This window comes from Austrofundulus limnaeus, unplaced genomic scaffold, assembly GCF_001266775.1.
Source record: "Austrofundulus limnaeus strain Quisiro unplaced genomic scaffold, Austrofundulus_limnaeus-1.0 Scaffold339, whole genome shotgun sequence".
NCBI lineage: Eukaryota > Metazoa > Chordata > Actinopteri > Cyprinodontiformes > Rivulidae > Austrofundulus > Austrofundulus limnaeus.
Genome location: NW_013952741.1, coordinates 162,074 through 180,020, shown reverse-complemented (window position 1 = coordinate 180,020; position 17,947 = coordinate 162,074). Strand labels below are relative to the sequence as shown.

General features: G+C 43.2%; 1 protein-coding gene across 3 annotated transcripts in view; it reads left to right on the top strand.

Annotated features, from left to right (window-relative positions):
* Positions 1-2,632: 2,632 nt before the first annotated feature.
* The window catches only part of prickle3 (prickle homolog 3), a 34,081-nt gene continuing 18,766 nt past the window's right edge, over positions 2,633-17,947 (top strand). Inside the window, exons 1-3 of one of the 3 annotated variants that reach the window (XM_014022706.1) lie at positions 2,633-2,820; positions 8,289-8,376; positions 8,483-8,562. In XM_014022706.1, coding sequence (XP_013878160.1) covers positions 8,365-8,376; positions 8,483-8,562 — 92 coding nt within the window. In that variant the 5' untranslated portion in view covers positions 2,633-2,820; positions 8,289-8,364. Of the gene's footprint in view, positions 2,821-8,288; positions 8,377-8,479; positions 8,563-17,947 lie in introns of all 3 variants that reach the window. The other 2 variants (XM_014022705.1, XM_014022704.1) reach the window with 2 other exon arrangements.

Below are 17,947 nucleotides of genomic sequence, written 5' to 3'. Positions count from 1 at the left end.
TTTCAGGACCCCACTTTGGGTCCCGACCCCAACTTTGGGAACCACTAGGTTAGAGGACAACAGGTTTCTGGAATGTGCTGAAATCTCATTTAAAAGCAGTTTAGTTTCTTAATATGTGGTCTGGAGGTCTCATTTTTCTTTTGCAGCGTGGCTTGATAAATTTATTTACACTTGATTTGTGTTGACAATGATTTTTTCCCCTTTTATGTAAATTTGCAGGTATTTGGTTTGTTGGCTGGACTCCTGTATGCATACGACACCTACACCATCATCCAGCAAATTCAGAGCAGCATGCAGCYCRCRGCAGCTCTATCTAGCTTTATCACTWACATCTGCTCTATTTTATCTGAAGCTTCTGTCCCAGACGAGCTAAATGTGACTTTTATTTTGGTCTTTACAGATTAAAGAGTTTAACATTTGCACTCTATGTGCCTCTGTGAACACAAACACAGAGAGGTGCGCCTCACTGATGATGGCACAGAGTAAAATGAAAAGGTCAAAGGTCAACCAYTGCAACAGAATGGAGCAAACACAAGGTGTATTTTAGAGACTGAGAGCAGCATACCTCAGGACAGCCTTTAGTTTGTATCATCTACCTACTATTCTGAAAAATGTATTATTGTCTGCCTTTAAAAGGCAAGGGATCATGTGTTTACCTGTCTGTGTCCACGTTTCTGAGTGTTTTTTTAATCCAAAAAATATTAATCGAACTAAAGGAATTTTAATTACTGACTGTACAGCTACAACAGAAATACTGTGGAGCCAACCCAACTGAAGATGGATGCCACAGCCAATCAATTTTAAGCACAAAATAGCTCAACCTCAGTTTTACTAATATTAAGTGACATCTCACAGTATCGCATGACATTTTGCATTATGGTGTTACAGCAGCTTTAACAATTATTTTCTCCAAACATGAAATCTTAGTTTAAAACAATTGGATTTAAAGGTGATATGAATCACTTTGAGCAATGCTAGGATTTTAATTCAACAGTTTTACACTTTTAATGGGGCTTCAATGTTTCTGTTGTCAACAAAATGCTACAACCTGAATGTGGAAATTATTTACTGCTAAAATTGTGTTAAAAAGGGATAATGATTTCTTTTTTCTGCTATCTGATAACATGTTGTATTTTCTAGCCTGTTTAGTTTTCTTTTCTGTTCTTTAAATTGATAGATTTTTACCAGACTGCCATGTATGACACCACAGCAGCCTTAAGTTTAAAGTTTTGAGAAGTATAAATCTTTTTTTAAACACATTCCTTTGCCGTTTTAGAACCATCTAGGGTTGAGTTGTTAAAGTGAAAGTTTAGCTTTTAATTAAAAGTGTTTGATGTGTCAGAATTTAACACCATCTGATCTGATATGAGGGCAATTTTGGAAAGTGAAACAGAACATTACATCAGATTAAAATAATGTGAGAGCAAAAAAAAAAAAAGGAACTAGACTCCAAACTGTATTCTTTCTTATTACCACTAGATGACAGCATTCTTCAACTCATCCATAGACTTGAATCAGAACCTTGAACTCACGTTTGTAAAATCAAGTCAAATATAAGTGGGGCCACTGACCAGCAGACCCTGAAATGTGCGAATGAGAATTTAATAGAAGTTTCCACACTTTCATATTATTAACTCCTGACATCATCATCATCATCATCATCATCATCATCATCATCATCATCATTATTATTATTATTATTATTATTATTATTATTATTATTAGCTTGTTGCAATCTGAACATTGTGTGTATTTTGTGATAATGCATGAACATTTTCTGTCTATGTGTTTGCTGTGATGTGCTGTTTGGAGCTGCTGCCTGTCTTTGTCCAGAAACACTTGTACAAAAGATTTTTCATTTGATCATTTGAAGAGACTTCTGTTAGATTTTTCCAGGTTAAGAAAWAGGTTGAAGAGTATAAAATTTTACTGTGGGCTTTCATCTTTTTTTTAAAACAATGTAACTTGGTACACCTACCCTTWATTCTGAGATTACAATGATTTTTTAAATAAAATAATTTCCTTTAAGCCTGTGACCTCACTGCTTTTCAACTGCAGTAATTATTTGATGTCTCATGTTGTTTTAAAGCTCAGCAGTGGAATGATAATCCATTGTTTGGGATCATGCCGAGTGCTATCAAACTCAAATGTAAAATAATAATAATAATAATAATTTCCCCAGAACACACCAGTGTTTTGTAAAAGGTTTGTTTCTCGTTTTAATATTGATTGTTTTCGTTCATTCACTGAATTGATTTTAACCCATGCCTAAAACCTTTTGTTGTGTTTCAGTTTTGTATCTTGTCGGCCTATGATGTCCAACTGAGCGATGGGAGATGGTCATTATTTTCTTTGGACCGGAAATATGAAGTTAGAGCTCTGTCAAGTKTACATACTTTCAAAATAAAAGCACAAAATTAATATTTTGATTTAAAAAGAAGTGCTAGTTAATATCTTTCTTTGTGAACTTAAATTTTAGTTAATTCATGACATAAATAACTTCATAAGATTTTTATTTTGATTTGTTCAAAGTGTAAACAGGAATGTGGCAAAGTGGACATATTTATTTTGAAGTTTGACCAGAAGTTGCGCTACATTTTAGTTAAGCTAGCTATTTCCCTTCTGACGCCGAAGTGTTTCAAACAGACGAGCTGGTATTCCGCAGGGAGCAGCATGTAGTTCAGCACAGACCCTGCTGGGTTCCGTTTTATTGAGACCAGAACTTTTCTCTTTTCCGTTTGTTTACCTGGAAACTTTTTCTAACTTCAAGCCGACTTTATGTTCGTGCGCGGCTCCAAAAAGCGACGGTCCAACCGCTCGGTAAGTCCCGGGTTTTTTAGTCCTCTTTTGGCTTACTTCACTTTAAATAACATTCTTTTATTCTACTAAGAGTTCACTTTAGGGCCATTTGAAAGTTTCTGTGTGTTTCACTGTTACGGCAATCATAAAATAAACCTGTTTTCAAGTCAAGCACAGAAAACAGCTCAAGCGGAACTTCGGTCCCCACCTTCACCTGCCTGGCTTTTGTTGTTTAGGTGGCGTGATTTATTTATTTTTTATATATATAAAGAAATCCCCTCCTGTTTCCCCACGTTGSAAATAAACGGAGTGTTTAATCAGACGGTGTCCCATAAAGTCAGGCACCTCTTTGTTTCCTGAGTCATGCCAGGCGCCTCAGGTAAATCCGTCATGAGTTTTTGTACCTGAGCAGGTTCAGATGGGATAATTTGTTGAGAGTTTAAAGCTGAAAACAACATCAGGGTCAGGTTCTTCTACTGACTGGACAAACAGCTGTTTGATGGTCAAACATCTGGATCACCTGGAATATGTCTCCATCATCACAGCTGCATTTATTGGACCATCCTAACTTTGTAATGTGCACAAAAAGTGCAGAAGTTCTGTACCAAATCATAATATATGAACTTTTTTATAACATCTATTGAGCATTGTGTTCCTGAATTATTAGTAATTTTATATATGGCTGTATCTTGCATAAACGACTTGACAGTATTCTAAACTGTGTACTTTACCCAAGTACACTTTTTTTCATGTTCTTAAAATTTCTTATAATAAACATAGAAAAATAAATATTTTCCCTTCGATTGTTGACGCACAAGTTATTGAAATTCAGTATGTTAATCAGGCTTTAAGTGACACAGGTAACAAATTGCTCTGAATTGTTGAGTAAAATAAAAATATAATTGACACACTGTGTGAAACGGGCATGTCCTGGCCAGGTCTAACTAAATAAAAAATCTGATCATAAATTTGATCAGCATAATAACTAGGGCTGTGTATTGGCAAGAATTTGGCGATACGATACATATCATGACAGAGGGGTCACAATACGATATATCCCGGTATATTTCGATACTGTAAACAAGGCGATATATTGCGATATTTTTGGTCCAAAAATTCTATTAAATAAAAACCTCTTACTGGAAAAAAATAACAAACGAAAAACCAAAATTCACTGTCTCAGAAAATTATAATATTATATTAAAAGCTGCTGCACACAGAGTTTCTGGGATCAGCTGACCTGCATCCAGAACCTGATTTGTATAACTGTGGGTCGAACAGCAGGGCAGGTCCTGAAGAAAACCAGTTAAGAAATTGAGAAGCTAAACGAGTTAAACCATTTTTGAAGCGAACACAGCAGGATAAAGTATTTGGACTTTGATGCGATCATCAGCCGGACATTGAGAGCAACAGAGTTTTATGTCACGGGAGGAGTGCTGAGCTCGAGGTGATAGACGCATGCACTATATGCGTAACGTGAAAGCTGGCTACAGTTGGAAAAAAGAGCGCACAAGACACTTAATTTGTCTTAAAATACAGACATTCTGACAAATAAGTAACTGTTTGTAACCTTACCTCAGCTTAGAAGGCAGAGGGTGTCGGTCTTTTCCGCTCAGATTCAGCTATCAGAGCATGAAGCTAATGTTTACTCACAATGCTAATGCTCTCTTACTCTCTGGCACTCAAGAGGTAGAGGAGCCAAATGGCTGGCTCACTGCTGCCAACTAGTGGTCAGAGGCTGAACTACAACATAAAAATGAATGGCTGGCAGGAAAGTTGACATTTTAAACTTAATAAAAATCGATACAGGGCTTTAGAATATCGATACGGTATCGGGAAATGAAATATCGCGATATTTCAGTGTGTCGATATTTTCTTACACCCTTAATAATAACCAGTTATATGTCTTTGCTCTGCTGAACTTCAGTCAGCTCAGAACCCTCTGATACAGAGTGCTTTCTAAATTAAATAAATAGCATTCAGGGAAGATATAATTTTTCTGAATGGAACAATTGACTACAGTTTAAAAGCCTGGAACACTGCATGGTTCAGTTTAAACAGTGAAAACTCAGTGAACAAGTAGTTAAACACAACAGAAAAAGACAAGAAATAAAATCCATCTTTTTAAGTCTTAGAGTTTGTCATGTCCCGAAAATTTGATAATCTACTCCAGTTAGTTTCTGAATACTTTAAAGCTCATTTGTCGAACAATATGTCACATTTGAGTGTTAAAGAAATGTTCAAGTTAGTGTAAAAAGTGTAAAGTGGTGTCAGAATGATTGTTTTCTTAAAAGGATGACAGCGTAGTTGTGCATTCACAACTGCAATGACTGGATAAAACCCAGATGTTGCTCCTTTCTTTTCTGATGCAGTTGTATGGAACAACCTTACCTGCATCATCAGCTGCATTTGAAGATCGTATGACAAGTAAAAGTACCGAGCGTGAAAAGGGCCTTGTGTTTCATAAAGTCTCTTCTTACTATTGTGTCTGTGACTCTGCTTAGATAAAATTTCAGTTTGGCCCTCAGAATGGCGCTCGGTGCTTTAGCTAACTGGTCTGATTGTCGAATGTTATTGTTTGACTTGACCTCGGCAGCAGGAAACAGAAAAATGTAAACTACAGAGCTCAGACATGTGTTGGACTTCGGAGAGGTGCATCTACTCACAGCAAACCTCTGACTGTTAATTTTTAAGCTTTTCCCTGAGTGAGAGTCCCATACACTGAATATGGTCCAAATGACATCAGTCTGGTGTATTATTTGTCTGTTGTCCCTTTTTTTAGTGCAGAGAGTCCAGGGTTGTATGTGGTGTTCTGTTGATGTAAGATAACAAAGCGGACAACCTTTCAGTTTGTCTTCTACCTGGTTTCAGTAACTCAGTACCACATTGGAGCCCAACCAAATGGTGCGATTAAACCTTCTGAGTGCAAACAAAGGAGCAGATACACAAAGTCTGACTGTAACCATGTGAACTGACTTTACCTTAGTTTGTGAAAGTATTATTTAATTTGGCTAAGTTTAAAGGAAACTTCTTATCAACACTCCCATTGAGTGCTTCTTTTTTTTTTTGAACAAACGTTTTTGATGGAAAACTTGAAGCCACCAAAAGATCTCTATCATTTCTTGGACACTATTGTCACAAAACAGAAACTTAAACAAACTTACTACCTTTTAGGTCTGTATTGGTTTTTGTTTTTATTAGATTAAATTCATAATTAGTCATTAAGGAGGATGTTCCTGCACATTTCAAATAACAAGGAGAAACAAATGCCTGCTTATTTTTACTCCATCTCTAATTCTTGTTTGCCTTTGTGATCACCTGCAGTGCCGAGTTAAACCAAACTGATTTACTGTGTGTTTGTTTAGAGATAAAACTACTAATTGTGTTGTTTTTAAAGATTAAGCTAGCAGTGTGAGAGACAGGAAAACACTGGATATTCTGCTGTTTTCTATTCACACTTATTTCAAGTAATTTTGTTGCTTTTCTCTGGATTACTAATCCGTCTTCTTTCATTACGTCACAGCTGAAGACAGCTTCATTACTATCTGCCCTTAAATGAATGAGTATTCACACTGACCCACTTATTTCTTCATTATAAAGCAGTGAAAACCAACCAACTCTTTGTTTATTTAGTTATTTATTCTATTAGTTTAACTTTGTGTAGGCAAATATAGATACAGCAGAGTGACCAGTTAGACATACATCATCTATTTTAACCTAAAATAAGGCTGACATTTTAAAAAGAACAAAGAGTGGTGTTGCAACAACGTTATCACATAAAGTACAGATCAGAGTATTTTCACTGAGATGAGTCTTGTCTTGTGAGTAATTAGAGCTAAAATTAATAACCTTTTGTTTACTTTTAATTTGTAACCATCATTTGTAAAGTTGACAAATCTCATTAAGTCGTCTCTGTGTGAGTCACACAGTGCCTTTGATTTTCATAAAACGTTTAAAATCCGTCTAAGATGAGAGTGTTGCTTACTGACACGTGTAAACATCTCTTACTCAGGTTGCACCTACAGACGATTACAAAAGCAACACGTTTTTTTTTTTTATCAGTTAGGCGTAATCCAGGAAGGAGAATAGAGACGTAGTTGCTCAATCTGAAGTGCATACTTTATTCCTTCAGATCTTTTCAATATATTTGAGCTTTAAGTAAACAAATGCAATAGCACATGAACTGAAGTTGTGTTTTACTTAAATCAGGTCAAAGGGTGTCTTATAGGGCGAACAAAAAGCATGAAGTGTCATTTCATTTCTTCCCTCTGGGTCTAGAAGTACAATCGGCTCAGGTCGGTTACAGTTTCCAAAAGTGTTTTTGTCCTGCAGCTGTTTTCCTTCGTGTTGTTTAGGATTGTAAATGCACACCCCAGTGTTCAGTGTTACGGACGTTTTTTTGTAGTATGTGCCTCCCAGACTCCGTGTCAGAGTGACAGCTCAGGAACCTTTTTCTTAAGGAAATGACAAGTCAATGACCCAGTCAGCCAGAAATCATCTGTAAGCCTCATTTAACCCAGTTTGTCACCTTTCATACCTGGTTGCRTAACAAGCAGCATGGCTTAAAGGAGTAAACTGTACTCGTGCTTTTGCACATAAACCACACATTCACTCTGGAATCCATCATCAACACATGATGTAAATGTATGTACTTATGGTTTCTCAGTCCAATTATGAACCATCTCAACCCCCACAGGAGCCGTCAGATATCGCTGAGCTAAGCAAAGTGAAGTGACTGTTGCTAATCAAATAAATCTGTTGCTGTTCTCAAAAGAGGTCATAAAAATCTCTGCTTGGGAAAACAGGCTCGACGTGAATAGCGATGGTTAGTGGTTATAGACAGGTGAACAGGTATGCACAGGCACCTTGTTGTTTCACATATCATAAATTTATGGCTTTGCTCATAAAAGCCAGAGTTATGCAGCTTTATGTGTGACTTGCTTTTGCATTCAAATGCATGTTTTACATTAGATTTTAATTAGTCTTTGACAAAAAGGTCATCAACCGTGTGATTATTCAATTGATAAAGAGTTGGTACTGATTCCATTAAACTGCCACTGTAGTTTGTTTAGTAGTCTAGGGAAAAAAACAAATTAGCCGTTCACACAAACAGCAGGCCATACTGTAGAGCTAAGTCATCTGAGGAAAAGAAAGTTGGGGAAAGTCGAGTTTCTACATGGAGAGGGAAGGGTGCAGCTCCCATCCTGCGTCTGCTTCCTTCCTCTCATCTCTAAAAAGAGGCCTGTGTCTATAGTCTGCTATCCACACAAACACTGTCAGGCAAGGCTGCAGGAGGAGAGGGGAGATATGAGGGAGTTTAGTGCTAAAGCTCCAGAGTCGCCCTTGGCTAAGTTTAATGCACTGCTCAGCACTTTTGGCACAAGGCTTTCTTTTGAGAATTTACAGCCCACATGCACCTACAGATATTATTCACACTTAAAAGCCCTAATGCAAAATGTATCTACTCTCCTGTATATTTCATTTTATAGATAATACACACTGAGACCCGAAACAAGACGAAAGCAACAGCAGTTGAATCTGTCCTCTCTGGTTTCTCTGACAAGGATGGGACTTCATGTACTAACATTTGTTTAAACTTAAGTACCCTTTGCCAAAATAATGGAGTGGTCCTCTGCTGAGGAAGTGTTGGAGCTGAAGTGACTGCATGTTGTGTTTTCAGCAGGAAGAAGAGGACCCGGACAGAGGACAGCCCTGTATGCGCTGTGGAGACCAGTGCCCCGGCTTCCGTGTGCACGGCTGGAGGTATAACCTGTAGGACTCTTAAACATTGTTAGCGCTTCCTGGGAACTATGTAGGAAATGTTTGGTTCATGTCACATTATGCACCTTCAGTCGAATCCTAGGCTTCACATTCACAATGCAAGCAAAAGGGGCCCAAACTAGATTTTTTTTTGCCCGTGTTGATCCAAATCATTTTTTTATATGACAGTCTGAAAGCCAACTCAGGTTTGGTTCATGTGTAGTGCAATTAAAGCCCAATGTTTTTCAAAGTGACCACATTCATCATGTTGCATTGCATCCAACTTTTATGTCACCCAGATTGATCCAGATATTGATGTTATTGAAACCAACGTCATACAGTTTTTAAAGCTTGGCTCTCTCAGCTTCTGCCCTGGAACAGAAGTCCAGTTGCTTCAGTTTTTTATTTTTTATTTTTTACTGTTTAGAGTGACCATGTCATTGACGATTGAGAACTTACACCAACATATGATACCAAGGTTGGTGTTGGATCGATACAATAGGATGTATTTGTTTATTTATTAGATTATTTAACAGGGACATTGCACAATGCATTTACTGCAGAGACCAGAAAAGGCTACAGGCTAATTTCCATCTGTTATCTCCGGCAGAGGTAGAGTGACAACTTTTAACAGAAGTAAACTAAATAAAAAAATTGCTAGTAGGCCATACATAGTCTTTAAAATACAAGAAAAACCTTCAAAAATGTCCAACATTAACCGTGAACGGATCGATACTTGAGTTTGTTTCTACTTTCATTATGTCGCTTCATCCCAGTAGTACAACYCTGTGATGGAGTACATGGTAAGGGGTAAGATCAAATGTAAACATCGAACAAAATAAGCAGAGCAGAGAATAATTTCCTTGACTCTGATTGCACAACAGAGTCACAGAGTGGTTAGGGGAGTCGTCCTGGAACTGGTAGGTCACCGGTTCGATCCCCCGTTCCAGCTATCTCAGTTGTTGTGTCTTTGGGCAAGAAACTTAACCCCTAATGGTGCGTTTACACCGAACGCGATTTCAGCGTCAGGAGCAGCRGGTTTACATACAAAGTCTATGGTGGACGCGCTTCAAGCAACGTCGGGAAGTTCTGCGGCGCCTCAAGCGCGATTAGAGCAGCGCGATTTGAACGATTTGAACGATCTGAGCGTTCGACGCGCTGAGGCACAAATCGCTGAAGTTAGAAAATCTGAACTTTTGCAGCTCGACGCGCAGCGTCAACCAATCAGAGAGACTCCACTGTGTGACGTAGTGACATATTTCCCGACGGGACAGTTTACTGAATGATGTCCACTAACCTGAAACAGACAGAGCTCCTGCTCTTTAGCTGAAATGAGTGCTGCAGTCGTGTCCTGATCCGCAGCAATGCGTGGCAGCGACTCATCAGACTGAAAAAAATAGTCCTGAAAGCAAGCTGTGAGCCTCTTCTCTGAATTATCTGGTGAATTAATTATGAATTAATTATCTGATGAACGTGACRTGCTCTGGCTCTCTGTAAATAAAGCAAAGCCACTTCCTCGTCCGACATTAAACAGCCCCACAGAGGAGGGAGGGGCGGGGCGGCTGTCGCCGTGCAGCGCAGCTGTCCTGCGTCTGACCTCAAAGTGCACAAGCTTCAAACTTCAGCGTTGGCTGCGATTTTGACGCTGAAATCGCGTTCGGTGTGAACGCACCATAAAGCCTCTGATGTGTGTCCCGTCAGTGAATGAATGTGATTGGCACCACCACTGTAAATATCAAATAGTGGTGTGTGATTGGTGTTAGCTTTGTAGTGACCTAATAGAGTGCAGTGTGAACGGGTAAATGAGGACACAGATAGTAGTATGAAGCACTTTGAGTTTCCTTGTTGGATAGAAAGGTGCTATACAAGTACAGACCATCACATGATGTGACCCATCACATCCAACTGAGGATTAAGGGAAATTTAGTCAAAATGACCTAAACATTTTCAGATTCCTGCTTTTTCAGCTACATTTTTTTTATCCTGATCATCCTGATATCATGACCTGTTCTAGAGATATGCCTTGAGTTGTCTTCCTAATCAGGATAACCCATGGATATTTGGTCTGAATTCTGTTTTTAGGTTGTTCAACTATTATTATTTGATATGTTTAGATATTATGATTTACCAGCTAGAAAGAAAAATAAGTATTGCTAGCTCACAGGAAAAAGGACAAAAATTTAAGGCTTTTCGGCTCAAAATAGTTTTTTGTAGCTACTGCTCAAAAAGAGCTTCAGAAAGTTGTAAAAGACTATAACTCAGATATTTAGTTCAAACAACATAGAGATGTTTTGAACAAAAATCACTTGTTGCAAACTTTGTGACTTACTCCTCAATTTGATGCAATGGTTCACATTTACATCTCTAAACTCGGTATACTGAATGTGGCGTCTCATCCTGTTTTGTCTGTCGCTTCCAGCAGCAACTAGCAAACAACAATTGAAACTGTGTGTCTACTGATCTCGTAATACTAACTGCATCTCAGTCCAGTCCTTTTCGGATAAAAAAATGCCTTTGAGGAAATTCAAAGCTTCCCATGGATGACACGGTTCTTTAAAAATTGTTTGATTTCAATTTTATAACCTTCCGAAGAAAAACAAATTTGTTATATTTGTGCGAGCCACTTTTTGGATGATAGCTGACTGAACAAAAAGGAATTTAATAGTGGACTAAATATATGCTATAAGTAATATTTGAGTGAATATTTTGATTTAGCCAGAGTTTTGTACCTCAGAGAGCATACCAACAGCATTGTGTTAGATCAGAATGCAGTTTTGATTGTATTTCTTGACATATTGGTTCATTCAGTACATGTGTATTTTCTCTGTATTTTTAAGAAGAGCATTGTTGCTTATAGAAGTCAGCTTAGCTGTGGTCTGTTTACGAGGAGTTTAAACATGACAGTTCTATTTCGTAAAGGCTTCGCCCTTTAAGGCTATCGCTAGTGGCTTTATCCCTCGCACACAGCACAACACTGAAAATCGTAGTCCATGCCCACCCACTGGGTGGGCCTCCCCGGTCTGTATAAATAGCAGTCAGACCGGACAATCGGCTCCCTTTTTTTCTTCAGTGGTAGCAGAAGCAACATTGAGAAGATGTCCAMCATTATTCGTTTGTGCCCGTCGTGCCAGACGGGATACATATTGTCCTTCGACAGCCACGAGACCTGCGAGAGATGCCTGGGACCTCTGCACGCTGACCTCGCCCTGGAACCTCAGCCCACCTGTCGTCCCTGTGCTCTCCTCCTGCTGGAGGAGAGGAGGCGGAGGGTAGCCTTTTTCAAGGTCAGTATTGGGCCACAGGGTGGATCAACCGAGTCCGTTACCCGCTCTCAGGAGGAAGCTAGCTGCACTTAGCAAGCTAGCAGCGCTGAGCGGGAAACGAATGATCCTGCCAGCAAAGAAGACACCGGGGGAAACGAAGACAGTGAAGACGACCCCGGTGACGCTATCATGGAGGAAAGGCAGCTGAGCGACTGCTCAGTCAACTCCGGGTTTCCTATGTCCTCCACCACCCCGCTCCCAGCGGTGGGCGCGCTCCTCCTCAAGCTGCCTAGCTTGATTCAGGAGGCTGCTAGCGCTAAGGGACTTCCGGTCCCACAGCCTTCCCCGTCCCGCTTGAATGACCTGGCGGGAAGGTTTGGTTCTGCCTGAAGTCGCCGCCCGGACCCTATCTGGCCTTAGTTTCCCGCCGTGATGGACTTCCTGGCTGAGGCAGCAGCTGAGGGCACCAGTCTCCACATACGCGCCCATCACCAGGGTGRAGGGGTTTACAGAGCAGAGTTTTCCCTCTGTACCCCCTCTGGATCCAGGTCTTGCTGAAGTGTTTGGGGCCAAGACGTCTGGGCTGGATCAGCGTCTGGTGCCTCCTTCCAAACACGATCAGCTGATCACAAGGTTTTCTGATCGGGCCCACCAGTCGCCTATCAGACCTCTGCTGCAACAAATAATGCCGCCTTGCTGGCTTACGGCATTTCCAAGCGGCTGCAGGAAACTGCCCTGCCAGAGGATCTAAAGAGCTCTCTCTGTAAGGCGGCTGATGCAATCCTGAACCTGTGCGCCACCACAGTGATTTGCTCCTCGAGGATCGCTGCCTGGGCCACCCAGATCCAGAGAACCACCTGGCTCCGCCTGGCTCCATCCATGACGGAGAAGCTCCAGAAGGATCTGCTGGATGGTCCCATCACAGCTGACGGGCTATTTGGCGCCAGCTTCCACTGTCTCGTGAAGAAGTCTCAGCGGACTCAGGAAGTTTTTGAGTCTTTTCGCCAACTGGTGTGGCCTCAACCTGAACCCCGCACCTCGGGTCGCTGGAGGGACCGCCGTGGCCGCCGTCAGCAGGAAAGACGCTCCACAGCGACTACAGCCTCTGTCAGATCAGCTGATCTCACAGCAGCTCCATCACACACAGCGAGCCGCTCGCCTCTAAACAGCTGGTTACGAGGCGCCGCAGCTCCACATTTTCTGCACAGTTTTTCTGTCTCAGCAGATCAGTCTGATTCCAGCAGAGTTTTTTCTGAGCAGTCAGAACATCTGGATGTTCCTGCTGCCTCCTCACACACACCTCACAGAGTGTGTCATCTCTCCAGCAGCGGCCCACGCCCAAGCAGCATCAGAGCGCGCTGGCTCGCTCCCGTTCTGACGGGGGCGGGCAGCCCAAGCGCTGCATGAAGAGGGACAGGCAGCCCTTTCTGTCCAAGCCCCCCATGGGTTCCCTCAGGAGCAGCTGCGAGGCAGGGGACGGCGGTAGGGGCGCTAACATGGCTAGAGTCCGTGCGGACCACAGCACCACACATAAATGCACGCCCGCTTTCAGAGCGTTACTCAGAATGGCGGCGCGCATGTTCCCTCGACAGGTGGATGGATCAGCTGATCAGCAGGGGTTACACGCTGCAGTTTGCAGGTCGTCTGCCGCCGTTCAGAGGGATTGTGGAGACGGTTCTGTCATCTCCAGAGCAGAGCGCTGCTCTCCGGTCAGAACTTCAGGAACTGAGGTTAAAAAAGGTCATTTCCACGGTTCCCCRCGGAGAGGAAAATGCGGGGTTCTACTCCCGTTATTTTTTGGTCCCCAAAAAAACGGGAGGAGTGAGACCCATTCTGGACCTGTCTCTGTTCAACAGCTCGATCATGGAGAGGCCGTTCCACATGCTGAGAATCAGACAGGTGCTGTAAAATGTTCACCAGAATGTCTGGTTTACCTCCATAGATCTGAGAGACGCATATTACCACGTTCCCATCATCCGGAAACATCGGAAGTTTCTGCGTTTCTCCTTTCAGGGGACCCAGTATCAGTACAACCGCCTGCGTTCGGTTACTCTCTCGCCCCGCGCACATTTTCCAAGTGTCTGGAAACAGCGCTGCAGCCACTTCACATGGCGGGAATGAGAATCGTCTTTTATCTGGACTATCTGGGGTTACTGGATCGGTCCAGAGAGGAAGCCGCGGTGCAGACCCAGAAGCTGGCGACACATCTCCTGAGCCTGGGGTTTTCCATAAACTGGGAAAAAAGTTCTGTTCTCCCATCCCAGATGATTGTTTATCTGGGGGTGGAGCTAAACTCAGTGACAATGAGAGCCCGACTGTCACAGCCGAGAGCCGACGCTCTGTCAGCACAGCTCCGCCGCACCAGACCTCGCAGTGTAGTGACAGCCCTGTCAGTCGTGCATCTGTTGGGAATGATGTCAGCGGCTCACGTGGTGGTCCCGCTGGGGTTGCTGCACATGAGATGCCTCCAGAGGTGGTTCGCCTGGCTGCACATAGACCCTGTGCATCAAAAGAGGCGCATGATCTCTGTTCCCCCTTCAGTGGGAGCAGATCTGGCCCACTGGGGGAACCCCAGCATTCTGTTGGAGGGGGTTCCCCTCAGCAGACCTACGTCATACGTCTCAGTGTTCACGGATGCTTCCCTGTCAGGATGGGGAGGAACGTGTCTGTCTCAGGTGGTCGGAGCGAAGTGGCCCGACCACATGTCCCTGCACAGAAACGTGTTGGAGCTCCTCACGGTGCTGAAAGTGACTCGGCACTTTCTTCCTCTGCTGCGGGATCAGCATGTTCTGATCCACACGGACAAAAGAGTGGCAGCCGCGTACATAAACTGGTTAGGGAGGCGTGTGCTCAGCGCAGCTGCTAAATGTTGCCAGACAGCTGCTGTGCTGGTTGCGCGTAAACCTGCTCTCCATCAGTGTACATTCCCGGCGTCCTGAACAGGGGAGCGGACATCATGTGCAGGGGAGGTCCTCGTCACGGAGACTGGAGTCTCCATCCCGACCTGATTGCTCAGATCTGGAGCAGATTCGGCAAAGCGGAAGTGGATCTGTTCGCCACACGGGAGAACGCGCACCGGCTGTGGTTCTCACTGAGCCCACGGGAGGATCCACCACTAGGGGTGGACGCCTTCGCTCACACTCCGTGGCCAAAATTGCTTCTTTATGCGTTTCCTCCAGTCCCGCTGATACCACGGCTCTTGGACCGAGTTCAGGAGGAGGAGCTGTCCGTGGTCCTGGTGGTACTGGAGCGCAAAAACGCGCCGTGGTTTCCGAGCCTGCAGCAGCTGGTTTCGGGCCAGCAGTGGCAGCTTCCATGGAGGGAGGACGCGCTCCTCCAGGCAGGGGGAATGATCAGGAGTCACCCAGAGATAAGTCAATGTCTCTGGGTCTGGCTGCTGAGCGGGAGTGCTTGGAGGGGCTCGGTCTCCCGCACGTTGTAGTGCGCACGATCCAGGACGCACGAGCCGCTTCCACTACAGTGCTAAATGCATCAAAGTGGTCAGTTTTTCAGTGCTGGTGCGCAGAAAAGGAGTGGAGGCCATTTCATGTCCTTTAGGCTGCGTGCTGTCTTTTCTCCAGCAGCTGATGGACAGGAAGTTAGCTTTCAGCACCTTAAAACTTATGCTGCAGCTAGTTCCTCATGCCACGAGGGTTTTGGTGACAGAACTGTCTTTAACCACCCACTGACGAAGCATTTTTTGAGAGGTGTGCGGAGATGCAGACCTGTGTCAGGCCCACTCGTTCCCTCGTGGGATTTAGCGCTGGTTCTGTGCGCTCTGGTTAAAGCTCCATTTGAACCTTTAGACCAGGTTCCTCTTAAGTTTCTGTCCTTTAAAACAGCTCTGCTGTTGGCCCTCACATCTGCAAAAAGAGAGTGATTTATCTGCGCTCTCTGTCGCTCCCTCATGCCTGAGAATACAAGCAGACCGCAGCTCAGCTGTGCTGCGTCCCAACCCTGCTTTTACCCCTAAAAGCTTAAACAGCTCGTTCAGATCGAGAGATAACTTTGGATGGTTTTTACCCCTCTCATAACTCTGAGGAGGAAGCCTTATCTCATCTCCTCTGCCCTGTGCGCGTGCTCTCGTGTTACGTGGCTCGCACGTCTGCTCTGCGCCACTCTCAGCATCTGTTTGTGCATCACATAGAGAACTCTGTGGGACGTCCTCTGTCTGTTCAGCGCCTCTCACACTGGTTGTGTGAGGCAATTTCACAGGCTTACGTTTCCTCTGGCCTGGATCCTCCAGAGAATCTGAGAGCTCACTCCACCAGAGGGATTTCTTCCTCCACAGCTCTGAATGGAGGAATGTCTGTGGATGACATCTGCACGGCGGCCTCCTGGTCATCTCCGTGCTCATTTATTCGTTTTTACCTGCGTGACGTTTCCGCATTCTCCATGACTCATTCTGTCCTCAGGGTTGTGACAGAAGGATTTTTCTGTTTGACCTGCTCTGTTCCTCGTCATACTGTTACAGTTTGTAACCTTCCTTGTTCTGATTCACAGCAGCAGGTTTGTTATATTAACATTTTTAACCAGTGTCCTCCTTTCTGATTATCTGAAACACTGAGGTTCTGGAGTGCGTAATTATGCATTTCAGGCTGTGAGTGTTTTTTGTTATGTGCGAGCAGATGCTTCATATTATGGTCTGAATGGACCCGGTGAGGCATGGACTACATCCAGCTTCGCCTTTAACCCACTAGCAATAGCCTTAAAGGGCAAAGCCTATACAAAATAGAACGTTGGTTACGTATTGTAACCCCAGATTCTATGAGTATAGGTGCAGCCCTTTAAGCTATGGGCCTCACTGGTTCCCAATTGGCTGAAGAAAAAGTCTTTTAGGGAGTCGATTGTCCGGTCTGACTGCTATTTATACAGACCGGGGGAGGCCCACCCAGTGGGTGGGCATGGACTACGAGTTTTCAGTGTTGCGCTGCGCGCGAGGGATAAACCCACTAGCGATAGCCTTAAAGGGCTGCGCCTATACTCATAGAATCTGGGGTTACAATAAGTAACCAACGTTTTATATTAAACATCACAAAGCCTCAACATCTACAACAGCAGCAGCTGTAGCTGTTACATTCACACCAAAAGCGTTGCGCGCCTCCAAAGTTCTCAAAATGCACGCCTCCCAACACTGGTGTCCAGTGAGGACAGACGCATTTGACGTGAACGTAGGAGAAGCCTTTTTATCTGTAGTTTTAAAAACTTACCAGACATATGCCGACTTCCTCACAGATCGTCTTCCAGGCAAAGTCCCTTTTATTTCTATCATGATAATGGACACTGAAATGATCATAAATGATCGGACTATCTTGTTTGTGTGATCCGATTTCCCAGGCTGCCGGTATTTCCAGCTCATCAACGGTACGTCACTGAGCAGAGTCTCTCTGACTGGTTGATGCAACGCACCGAGCAGCAAAAGTCCAGTTTTTCCAACTCGAGCGTCAGACACTTTGGACGTGCCGCACCCAGGGCTGGACTAGGACCAAAAAACAGCCCGGGCATTTTTTGGTCCTGGCAGCCCACCATTATTATTTATATAATATGCAAATGGACACGACATACCAGAGGATGTGTTTGCATGTTGTGTTTCACAAGTTAAAGTGCAGCAGCCTACAAGGAAGAGAGTAACCATGTTTATAAAAAAAAACCTGATGAGCTCTTCTTCCACTCAGAGACTTTAATGTTCATGAGGTTCTGATGCTCTGTCAGTGGATCACAAGAGAGCTGGATACAAACTGAAGAGAACCGATCAGACAACCGCTAAACTTCCAAGTTTTCAGAGTCACAAAGAAGGATTTATTTAGGTCTGGTTAGCTCACTATGGTAACAGAAACTGAACTCAGTTACTGTCAGTCTCTTTCTTTACCTAGTGAGASTGAAAATATTACAATGTGACTGAAACAGTATTCATGTGTCCTCATAGTTCTACCTGCTACTGTAAGATTTTAAACTAACAGATCATCAAATGAAACAAAACTAAAACTTGCACCTTCCTAAAAGTCAAATGTAGAGCTCAGATTCACGTCTAAAGGTTTCATTTTTAAATTTAATATACTACAGTGTTTATTTAGGGATGTATAGGCTATTTCATGGATTCTAAATTCAGGTCAAATTATTTAATT